The 12,968-nt window shown below is 37.5% G+C and overlaps 1 protein-coding gene across 1 annotated transcript in view; it reads left to right on the plus strand.

Moving 5' to 3' along the window:
- LOC134671187 (neuroglobin-like) overlaps positions 1–12,968 on the plus strand; it is a 100,965-nt gene that overhangs the window by 42,213 nt on the left and 45,784 nt on the right. Inside the window, exon 2 of the mRNA XM_063528972.1 lies at positions 8,423–8,833. Coding sequence (XP_063385042.1) covers positions 8,637–8,833 — 197 coding nt within the window. The 5' untranslated portion in view covers positions 8,423–8,636. The remainder of the gene's footprint in view (positions 1–8,422; positions 8,834–12,968) is intronic.

Below are 12,968 nucleotides of genomic sequence, written 5' to 3' on the forward strand. Positions count from 1 at the left end.
TCGTCCAATTCGACCGACCGACACATTATACATAATGCTGCAAGCTTTTGTAGCTTAGTTGGTAGTAGCAATCGGGCCGGTGTTCCAAAAAGTCGCAAATTTGTGTCTTGCCGAATGAGGTAAATTCTCCATTTTTCTTTAAATTAAAAAAAATAGCGTTGCCGGATCGAACATCAAAGCGGTATGTGAATCCAATGTGAAGACCGACTAAATGTTTTGCATGTGACTGTATTTGTGTTAGCTAAACTTGGTTAGCACATGAACAGAGTGACGGTCAGTGGACGAAGGCCTTTGTGCGCAGAATTAGCATATTTTAACGTTTGTCATGGATTTTGGCTCTCTAAAGGTGCTGAATACACTTGAACGTTCACATGTTGGGAATTCTAGCGAATATGTTACATTACAGATAATAGCAAAGGTAAAAGCTGTTCTAACAAATGTAAAAACGGCGATTGCTCGATGTTTTGTTACAAGTTAAAAGTGTATCAGTATCTTAACGAAATTATAGGCTAAATAAATATTTCATAGGTTATACAGTCAGTGTCATTTATAACTCATATACCGGGTGTGGCCTGTAATATGAACAAAAAAATTAACTGTAGGCTGTACTCCTCATACTGATCAACATTTGTTCAGCGACTTTTAAAAATGACTTGTAGTTTGATTTTTAATACACTTTAAAGGTTATTATTCAAAGACGCAATGTATCGCGAATTTTGTTATATTTAAGGCTTGACAAGCAACGTCAATCACAATGATATGGCGTGGCGATGGCGTCCATTGAAGATAATATTTATTTTGTATGAAAAATAGGGAGTCTAAATACTTCATAATTTTTAAAAGTTTTTGAAGTACAATCTATGTTTGAGGAGTAAAATCTATGTTTTAATTATTTGCTCGTGTTACAGGCCATACCCGGTATAATAATAAAAATATAGTGGACCGAACTATTTGAATAATTTGGATGCTACTTACTATAAGCTAATTGTACCGTAACAACCTGCAATAGGTATATTATGGATATAAAGGATACAAAATTGAATTTGCACGAGGACTGGTCGTCATACTATATAAGTACGGGAACTCTGAAGGGGCCCACAGATTACCAGCAGTGGGCCCACAGATTACCAGTTCGCCGGACGATATCAGCCTGTCAGTTATTCGCGATATACCTTTTGCGATTACCTGACAGACTGATATCGTCCGGCGAACTGGTAATCTGTGGGCCCACTGACCTTGTCTTAGATGCTCTCTCTAGTAGTCGAGGGAGTCTGTGGTACAAAGTTATCAACAGCAAGTGACCCGTAATTAGCATGTTTGCAAACATTTTTACCCAACTGGCTACTTACATGCTTACACACTTACGTCCATTGGTTCCGTCGGACACATTAATAATGGCTGTTGCCGACGACATGGACCGACGTCCACAGTCGATCGATAGCCTATCGCCCTTACTATGAGCACAGAATAAATAATAGTACTTAAGGCATACCTACTGAAAATTCCTGACTACTTAGAAAAAATAAGTCGTCTCATATATCAGAATTCAGAAATTTTCAGCATGGCCCACGAACTACCGTACAGAAAGGAAACTTCCTAGAAAACCGAAGTTTGACAGGGTCGAACCATGCTGTCTCTTTCTAATATATGGCACTATCCCTTTCGGCTATTTAGGGTTGTCGAAATTCCAACCATATATTATGGCCCAGTTAAATTAAGGGTTTCACCTCGGAATGAGAGATAATAAGCTAGAAACTCGTATACACCTTCGTTATGATGTGTTAAAGGTCCTCTTAAAAGTCGACGCATAGATCGTGTGCGCGTCTGAAGTTATTCAAAGTCAAATGTCACAAAAATCGGTTTTTCGCGGATATCAAAATTTCTATGGCTCCGATGTTTTTTACATGTAGGTAAGAATTGTAGAGCATATAATTTGCGACAAATTAGGTATCAAACATTTTTTTCATGCGATTTGCCGCTTTCAAGATATACGGCATAGAAGGCGCAGCGGCCCGCCAAACGCACTATGACGCAAGGTTAGCTGGTAAACTCTGTGAATAATAAATTTAAAGTTTTATAATCGTTAAAATAACACTTGTTGGTCATAAATAGATTTTGAAACAAAAATTGCCCCTCCTGTGGACATTAGTTAACAGCTTGTGTGCATATTGTAATGATTTTATTACATAGTTTAATATAAAAAGGGTGCCCCTTTACACAGGTTTAATCAGAAAATTATGCTTTATAGCCTTTAGGTATTTCTACAGGAAAGAGGTAGATTTTAAGTAATGCGTGTGTCATACACGAAAGTGGTTCCACAAGCTTTTATTTAACTCCCGATGTTCGTATGTACCTAACTATGAAACTTGGCTACAAAATTCAACTCAAATCGATTAAGCTGATCTATTGATGTTGACCTTAGATGACCATAGGAACTCTGTGATAAAATGACTCTATCCCATTGAGTTTAATTGTTACAATCGTCTAGAAGAGTAGTCGATCACCGTGAAACAAAGATCAAAATCCCTACCGTTTGAGGATCAATCATTTTCATTTTCAACGTCATCTTTATCAATGTATCATCTATTGTCAAATCTGGGTCAAATGCACTTTCTTCATCGGGATCGCTTTGCAATGAAGCCGCATTAATACACAAGCCTGTTTGCCATTGCACTGGCCACAAGCTAAAGATCATTTCAACCCCGATTTTCTGCACCAACAGTGTGGACCACAGTCCTTTTTACAATTGCAAAATATGGTATTTTGCAATTGTCCCCCTCATCGTTCCGGTTTTCTGACCAACTCTTTCACTGTTCAAGCGATACGCCTGTGGAATAACCTTCCTCTCAACATCCGGAAAGCCCAGAGTAAACTGACTTTCAAGCGCATGCTGCGTAAGCATTTATCTGCGAAATATAAGTAATGTTTCAGAGTAGGTACATGTATAATGTATGTATATATGTAGATATTTATGTAAGTGTATCATACAAAGTATATGTGTAAGTTTATTATTTCATCGTATGTTAATTAGTGTTTATTTTGTAAATAGTACCTAGTAGTAGTTTTGTGATTATCGCTTTAACTTTTCTATTATAAAACCTGCACCTAACAACCGTCTCTTTTTGGCCCAGTGGTTGACTGGTAGAGAATGCCTTATGGCATTAAGTCCGCCATTTGTACTTATAATTTTATGTGCAATAAAGTTTAAATAAATAAATAAAGTTTAAAATATTTAGTAGCTCATCTGGAGCTGGTGCTAATTTTGTTGTTATTGGCTCCATGAATTCGTTTTGAAGCATCCAATCCCATTCTTGGGGTTCTAAGTCATTCCCTAACCATGTTTGTACATGGTAATATGTACGGTTTATACGCTGATGGGCTGCTATAGTTATCGGTGGAAGATTTAACAGCTCTACAGGTTTATTAAGCTTTGAATATAAATGTTTGGTCGAAAAAAATATTTATTATATTTTATTCGAAAAATTTGGATCCGGAGCGTATGGGAATAATGTTGGATTTTCTCTGGAACTAAAAGGCAAACCAATATCTTCGCAGTGTACTTACTACTTACAATAACAATTTGTCCTAATTTTATATTTTCTACAGGACAGACAACTTTTAAAATCTGGATATGATCAATAAAGGATAATTAAATAACTTTGTAGAAGGTATTATTCACCGATATTCACGATTGACCTCATCATAGTGAGTTTGGCCTGCCGCTGCGCCTTCTATGCCGTATATCTTGAAAACGGCTAATGGCATGAAAAAATGTTTGATACCTAACTTGTCGCCAATTATATGCTCTACAATTCTTACCTACATGTAAAAAACATCAGAGCCATAGAAATTTTGATATCCGCGAAAAACCGATTTTTGTGACATTTGACCTTGAATAACTTCTGACGCGCACACGATATATGCGTCGACTTTTAAGAGGACCTTTAACACGTCATAACGAAGGTGTATACGAGTTTCCAGCTTATTATCTCTCATTCCGAGGTTGACCCCCTTTTTAGGCTTAAGATGACTGGCCTATTATCTGTGGTTGTGCACGCAAAGGGACGTCGTGTCAACCCTAATAATTGCTCGGAGCAATGCTGAGCCGAGCTAAGCCGAGTTTGGCCGAAGTCAGGAGTTTCGCACCCTTGCCATGAGCATTAGACGACTTACAAATCCACTTGGTTATTCGACAGACCTATAGACCCATTCGAACGTAAACTGCCATGTACAGATATGATGGTAGTTCTTGTCTATCTGACAGCGTGATAAAACGGTATCCGTCACTTTCATTCGCGCTCTGTTAAAAAGTGACGGATATTTTTCACGTGGATAAAGCCATCCATAATAGGCCTGCTGAATGACATCTATACTATGTCATTCACTTGTGCATTTCGCTTGCACCTTCTTACGTTTCTATTGCATCTGAAACACCTACTGACATGACATAAATAAGTACATTTATTCATTTGCGCTAAAAGTTGTCTGGAAAAGATCGCTTTTTATCGATAAGACCGCCTCTTATATAACTCTTACGGAGTTGTTGTATTCTTAATTTGTATTGTTTTCTATATTGAGGTAAGGTACAGCGGGGCAATTTCGACTGCGGGATAATTTCAACCAATCGAAATATCTTCCATGTTATACATTATTAACTAGGTAGAGTGCCATGTAGGTACGTCCAAATAGCGAAAAATGTGTGTTGTGTGTGACTCTAGTTAATAATGTAAAACATGGTCTTCCATGTTTGATTTCGATTAGTTGAAATTACCCCGCAGTCGAAATCGCCCCGCTGCACCTTATGCAATAAAGATTATTAGTATTATTACTTACCTAATAAAATAAAAAGAAGCGAAATTGTAGTGAGTTATATTGGTACTAGCAACAACAGTCATCTATTACCTACGAGCGAATGATTACCGAATCGATGTCTGTACAATAACGTCAATAACAATAAAACCGTATTACCTAGTACCTATCCTTCGACGTGTATATGTACCTATAACGTTAAAGAGGTTTTGAGTTATAGAAGGGTCAAAAGTGGCACCAAGTGATTCGTGTAATATTACACTTGGCGCTGGCTAGCCAGTTCCTTTGCTTGAACTAGATTTATAATTAAAGTTATTAAATTCGGCCGCACATCAAAGGGATTGGCCAAGTGATTGCGGTACGCATCTACAAGTGGCCCAATCGGCAGTGCGTGTTCGGACGCGGTCGAGGGTGACGAACATGCTTTTTGTGTTTTTTAAAATTAAAAATGACGAATACGTGGCCACGTGTAGTAGCGTTCCGACCAAGGCACGGCCAACTCATGGGCCAAGCGTTGGCGGAGCGTTTGGCCAACGTGTAGAGGAACCATTATGATACCATCGAACTCTATGAAAACCTGCCAAGTGCGAGTCGGAATCGCGCAGGATATAATTAATAGGTAACTTTTTATTTTGGAAATAATAATTTCATGTAAACTTATTTTAAATGTAAATACTGTTTTATTGTACATTTGCATGTATACTTGTATACCTATAGCAAATAAATTATTTGACTTTGACTTTACGAGTATTCGTTGACTGGTTGAAAGAAATGTACAGTCAGTGATTAAAGCTTGTATTAGTTATTATTGGTCAGATTATTACATTTAGTAATTAATTAACTACTGTTTATTCGAAAATACATTTTTAAACATAAAATCTCAATAATCATATGTCATGATTGAGATTAAGGGCCCGATTCGGATTTTGAAATAGAGATCTATTAGATATCTTTTAGGCATCACCAAGATACGATAACGATATGATATGTTTAAGATTTAACCTGTCAAATTTGACATTTGCGCGATTCTGGAGATTTCCCTTGAACGATTTCCACAGGATATGACTTAGAGATCCAATTCACATCTAATAGATATCTTACTCTATCTAACGTAAAAGTGACATTGGTTGCCCGAATTGCACTGCAAAAGAGAACTAGTTGATATCTAAACTATAACGTATCTGGAATGGATCTAGTACGTGTCGTCTCTTGTGAATATCTTGAAGTTAAAATACGGCAGTAAGTGTGCATACTTAAACAAATTACAATTTAACTAAACCTATCTTAACCTAATAATAATTCTAAAGGTCTAAATTATATCTACAAATAGCCCCTATGCCGCTTAACTATTTGTTTCTGACAAAATAAGTGCAAAATAAAAAGACACAGAACACTAAAAAGATAATAAATATCAATGTCTAATAAAATAATATTGCTTCAAAGCAAGTTGATAAAGTCATATCAAGTATATCAAAGACATGGCTCACTGAAGTGGTTTTAGTTACAAAACTTAGCAACCCAATATCTATAAGGGCGCGTACGTACTTTCCTTTGTCTTTGGTCTCAAAGATCTTTAGCTCGCAGGCTATATTGAACTCGACTTCAATAGTTGTGGGTCTCAATAACACTTGACCCGAGCGAAAAGGTTCAAGTGATGTAATTAATCGATTCGAAATACTGCTAGGTCTACGAATTTCTTTCAAATCATTTTAGTAGATCTGTGTTTGAGCTGTAGTATCTGTGAAGGTAAGGTCAATGTGGCTTATTCCGTCTACGAGCTATATACCGTCGACGAGCGTATATTTCTTTGATATTCGATCGTAGGAAAAAAAACTAACAGCAATCGCTGCTTTGTCTATGAAATTATAAATTTTGTTCGTTGTTCGAGAAGAGTGTATATCATAGTTTCGGACACGTACTCTCGGAGTATCCTGCTGTCGAATGTTAGTTGATTCGACTGTCGCTGGATCGAATGTTCGCTGGGTCGAAAAGCGTAGAAATAATAAATTGTACAACATTCGATCCAGCGACAGTCTAATCAACGAACATTCGACAGCAGGATACTCCGAGAGTACGTGTCCGAAACTATGATATACACTCGTTCGAGAAAAACGCTACTGGACGGAATAGCCCCAATGACGGAATTAGCCACCTTGGCCTGACACTGTATTTCAGAATAAGATTAAATTTACGTCTTGACCTATACCAGGATATTATTTTGTGATGAAAATAACTTTATTTTTACTTTATCTATGTACTTTTAATAGATTTTTTGGACTGGAATAGAGACCTTGGAGCGTCATTCGAACTACACAAATTGATCTCAATTCGTAAGTTTCTGAAACATGTTCTTATGTTTTTTTTTAGATATAGGTACAGTCGTGACCTGCAATAATATGTTACACAACGAAGGCCGCAAAAATATCTGACAAGATCTTATTTGTAGAGCTATAAGAGCCTGTCACATATTTGTGCGGCCTTTGAAGAGTTACATATTATTGCAGGTGACTGTACACAGGGTTGACACAAACTAAGCTGGGACGTCAAGTTGCTCCAAATTGACCAAAGCGCGATGCAATCAGGGAACTAGTTAGGCGAAACCGCAAATCTCTGGTTACATACAGTTTGGGCAGGGACCATTTTGGGATATAGATTGTCAGTCACCATATAAAGTTGAATGTCTTGTCAAATCCATTTATTTTATACAGGCGATATAATTTTTATTTGACGCCGCCAACCTTTAGATACCTACTCACGCTAGACCGGGCCGGGGCCGGGCCGGAGCGTTCGTTTGCCACGAGAAGCACCACGTGGTCACCGATTAGCCGTCATAGAAAATGACATGTCGGACGCTTTCCTTAATGGTTTTTGTGGCGATCAAAGTGCTATATAAGTAAATACACCGGCTTGAGATCTTGTTAAGTAGCGTGTGGTGGTGTCTAAAATAATTAGGGGTGCACACATTATTGCAGCGATAACTTTAGTTCAGCCTACCCCTATGTGGACAATGGACATGATAAGTAGAGTCAAAAATAGTAATCGTATAAATCTCGAATTTGCTTTAATTTCGATTTGTGAAAATTACGTAACAATGAAATTTAACCCAACCAGGACGGGTAAGGTAAGAAGATATTTAAAAACCCGTTAAGACAAGTTTCAAGTGCCTATTTATTATGTATTTTCTGTAGAAAGGGGTTTTGATGAGTAATTCACAGTCTTGAACATTTAACTGTCTCCGGTTTGGGATAAGCTAGGGACCAACATGCTGATAAGATGCGACGTAGATTTAGTACCCACCGATTCAAATGGGACTGAAACGGAGGATTAGATTACTCAAGTGATGCTACGATTCTGACGTCCTGAGATATAAGACTTTTCTATACAAGAATGCACTTAACAAAAATATAGTGGTAGTCCGTTTAATGGCGTATAAGGTATCATTGTTCTCATTAGGAACAACTAGAAGAGAACTATCATTTTTGACGCGAAAGAATTCTAATATCCTTTCTGATAAAATTTCGGCAAACCTGTACCTATCTTGTTTATATTCTGAGCTACCAAAGAAGTTGCTGATGTCACACACTTTATTTACGCATGGTTTTCATTTCCACAGATTGCCGCCTTCGGAATGCCCGATTAGATAGCGGCGCGATAACGAAACCGTCGCCATGAATGAACGGAGACAACACAGATAGCAAAACGCTCCACAAAACAAAATGATCGGAAACGTGGTCATATTGTGAGGAAAAACAAAGAGTGTTGTTATAAATGCAGTGTTGACAGTGTTTACAGTGTTTTGGTTTTTCGGTGATGTGTCAGTGTTAGTGATGGGTTGCCAGTTGGGTAAATTGGCTGCCTCGGAGAGGAGGGGCGCGGGGGCAGCGGCGCCGGCCATTGCGGACGGGCCGCCGCCGGCGACCGACCCGCGGCTGCCGCTGACGGCGAAGCAGAAGTATTCCATGCTTGCCTCGTGGAAGGGAATATCGAGGGCCATGGAGAAGACTGGCATTTGCATGTTTATAAAGTAAGTGGGGTGATCTTGCAAGCTAGTTGCATTTAAAGATCTAATGTTTTTTTTTATCCTGGTCAACAAAGAAGAGTGTTCAAGGGTCAAACAGAAAACTGTGTTACGTCTTTCCTGTAGACATACACGAGAGTTAAGGGCTATAAAAGTAAATTTTCTTATTTAACCCTTATCCACGTGAAAATGTCCTCCTTTTATTTAGAGAACTATGATAAAATTATTACTTACATGCCCACAAGCTGTAACTATTGCCCACAGGAGAGAAAAATGTACAGTTCGCGCGAACTGTACAATTTTCTCTCCTGTCGGCAATAGTTAACAGCTTGTGGGCATGTAAGTAATGATTTTATCATAGTTCTCCAAATAAAAGGAGGACCTTTTCACATGGATAAGGGACAATAAGGGTTAAATAAGAAAATTTACCTTTATAGCCCTTAACTCTTGTGTATGTCTACAGGAAAGACGTAACACAGTCTTCTGTTTGACCCTCAATTGAGGTTAGCCGTTAGATACCGTAAGAGTAACATTACAATATACATTAGGACAGTACTGTTTATCTTGTCCCTATCAAAATCAACTATTACCCCACATGACCTTATTGACAAAACTACACAATTAGCCGATCAGATACGAGTATCGTACTCCAATAATGACAATTGACATAGTCCAAGTTCTACTTTTTTTCTTATCAGTAAGAAAAGTGTAATAAAACTTTGAAACTAACTACATAAAAACCTAATTTCGTCGGTCAGACCGAACCCATTTCACCTGACCGCTTTCTTATTACTTATTCCTACTTAATAAAAAACTTTCCTAACATATCAGTTTAATCAAAACGGTTATCAGAAACCAATAGAAGGCAAGTGGAAACACATTCAATAAGATAGTTACATAACAATCGTAGCAATCGGAACGTTAGAGATTGATTCCATCTCCAACCAATCCCGCTAGAAGCCCTCCGGAAACTGAAGTGGAAAGAAAGGCCAGCCTTTCTATTCACAAAGGCTTTGTATTCGACTATGAATACAGCCGTGACTGAAAAAAAATCGTTTTGTGACGTAAAAATTAATAACTGTAGGTACCTCTGCCGTAGAATGGTGGTTCTTTTGACAGAACATTCAATTTTATATAGAGTAGCTGCCACGTAAAATACTCTACGTATTTTTTGTAGAAAATTTTTGAAGGATTAGCACATAAATGTATTTAGAAATGTAACATTTAAGTAATGAAATATGGTAAAAAACATACTCCTCCAATTATTTCTTAATTAAGGCCATGATCGAATCCGGGTTCAAGCAGTGGAGGGCTTAATCTATGTGGAAGCCTTAATGAATAATAATCACTTTTGCTTTTATATGCTGAGGGTTTAATCACTTTTTGTTCATTACTTGTGTCCTACTTCAGCTGACCCCAATATTTGGGCGTTATTTGTACAAATCGATATCTTACAAGTACAGATATAGTGCATAATTGTTTCCATAGTATTTTCTCGGAAACGTTCGTATTTGTCTTGCTACTTCAGTCAACCTCAATACTTTTTGTACCGAGACTGACTGAAATAACAAGACACGCTCGTACATTTCCGTGAAAATACGATGCTAAATAATTATGCATCTTCTTATACTGGTTTATAGTAGAGTTCTAAACGCTTTGATCAGTTTGAACAGCCCAGCTCCATTCCCGTAAAGAGCTTACATTTTATAAAATTGTTTCAAACGACTGAGTATAGAAAAGGCTGCTGAGAAAACACAATAGTTGCATTGGCCATTCTATTATCGTTATCGATATAAAATATATCTCCTTATAAAATAAAAACCGGGCAAGTGCGAGTTGGACTCGCGCACGAAGGGTTCCGTACCATAAAGCAAAAAAAAACGGAAAAAAATGCAAAAAGAAAACGGTCACCCATCCAAGTACTGACCACGCCCGACGTTGCTTACCTTTGGTCAAAAATCACGTTTGCTGTATGGGAGCCCCACTTAAATTTTTATTTTATTCTGTTTTTAGTATTTGTTGTTATAGCGGCAACAGAAATACATCATCTGTGAAAATTTCAACTGTATAGCTATCACGGTTCGTGAGATACAGCCTGGTGACAGACAGACGGACAGACGGACGGACGGACGGACGGATGGACGGACAGCGAAGTCTTAGTAATAGGGTCCCGTTTTACCCTTTGGGTACGGAACCCTAAGACAGCGAAGTCTTAGTAATAGGGTCCCGTTTTACCCTTTGGGTACGGAACCCTAAAAACCGTTTGCTTTTAATATAATTTAGGTTCGACATTAATTATAAAGTCATTAAACTTTATTGCATAAACAATGGCGGACTTAACGTCAGTAAACAAGATTAACATTCAGTCAAAATGTTTTCTTTTAGTAACAAAACATTACAGCTAAGAAACATATAACATTAGCTGGCAAGTGAGCTTCATAAAATAAAGTAGGTGGGTAAAAAAAGGAAAACATTTTACTACCGTCCTATACGGAGGACAAATTTATCTTTGCGTTCCTTGAGGGCGCACGTATCTTTAGTTCTCCTCGATTATACGCGAATTAGGTTAGTTCTATAGTTTGCCACCGGTAAAAGTAAAGTGGTAAGTAAACGTATGGAAGGCTAATATTTCAGGCATAAAATGGTGGTTGCGTTAAGATGGCGGTTTTACACCTAGATCTAAGAGGGTTTTTATTACACGGAGCCCACAATTTTAGGTTTAATAGTAGCGTGAAAATATACAGCATTGTTGGTTTATAGGTAAAGTGTCTAAATTGCAATAATTGTCCGCCACTGAGTTTTAAATTTGTTTTCCTGTACGGGGGGGAGACAAAAAAATTGGTCCATATTTCAGGTAGCATTTTTCTTAAACAAAATTTCAGGTAGCATATTTATATTTTTATGCCCTCGCCCGGAAATCTTCTCCCGCCCGGAATTCTGAATTTATCTCTTCGGTATGTATTTAATTTAACAATAAAGGTTATTATTATATACGTTTAACGTTGCTATTTTTACCGTCTTGATTTTATATTTACCTAATGTCATTTATCAAGCGCTGGTGGCCGAGTGGATATGACGTCCGACTTTCAACCCGGAGGTCTCGGATTCAAATCCTGGCTTGTACCAATGAGATCTTCGGAACTTATATACGAAATATCATTTGATTTTTCGGTGAAGGAAAACATCGAGAGAAACCTGCATACATCTGCGAAGTCAAGTCAAGTCAAGTCAAAAATACTTTATTCATGTAGGCCTAGTAACAAGCACTTATGAACGTTTTACATAATAATATATTATCTTAAGCTAATTATCAGAGCAATTTATTGAAGTTAATATTATTCCATAGTAATATTGGATTATTATACAGATCAAATTTAATACTAAGAATTTCACAAAAAGATCGTCAAACATAAAAAAAAATTGTATAAAGATATTCAAAGGTGTATGAAGTCCTCAATCCGCATTGGGCTAGCGTGGGGACTATAGCCCAAGCCCTCATGAGATGAGGCCTGTGCCCAGCAGTGGGACGTACCTATATGTATAGGCTGAATTATTTATTTATATCATTTATCTATATTGCAATTACGACGAGGCAAGCCGTAATTCCCAGTTAAGCCTTCTACCCATATTTATCGTGAACACAAGCCCCTACTTCGTTTATCTGTGCTTACACACGACGCACACAACATCCTTGAACTAAAGGGGCGTATGTCGCTATAAAACTCTTGACACTACGCCTCTCTGATACTGAGATTTAAGGATTAGCGTAACGCAAGGGACGGTGCTAGGGTATATAATATGTAGTTGCATAATGAAACTGTGGTTACTAACAATGTTTTAAGGCACAATAAGGTAAAAGTTCTTTCATATTTTCCGGCGCTTACGCTGTTTTTGATATTTACCTATTTAACACAAATACCTATTGGCGCTATTTTTCCCTCTATATAGTAGTATACCCTATAATGGACGTGGAACCAGTAATGGGAGAAAAAAACATAATTCCTCTAAAATAAGTATCTAAAAGTAGTTTATAAACACTGGCTGTATATTATCATAAATAAGAGTCCTAGAGCTGTTTCAGTTTGAAGTTTCATTAAATTTGGTTGTTTTTTAAGAAATTGGCGTCAACCCAAAAGTTGTC

The sequence above is a fragment of the Cydia fagiglandana genome, chromosome 15 (assembly GCF_963556715.1).
Source record: "Cydia fagiglandana chromosome 15, ilCydFagi1.1, whole genome shotgun sequence".
Classification (NCBI taxonomy): domain Eukaryota; kingdom Metazoa; phylum Arthropoda; class Insecta; order Lepidoptera; family Tortricidae; genus Cydia; species Cydia fagiglandana.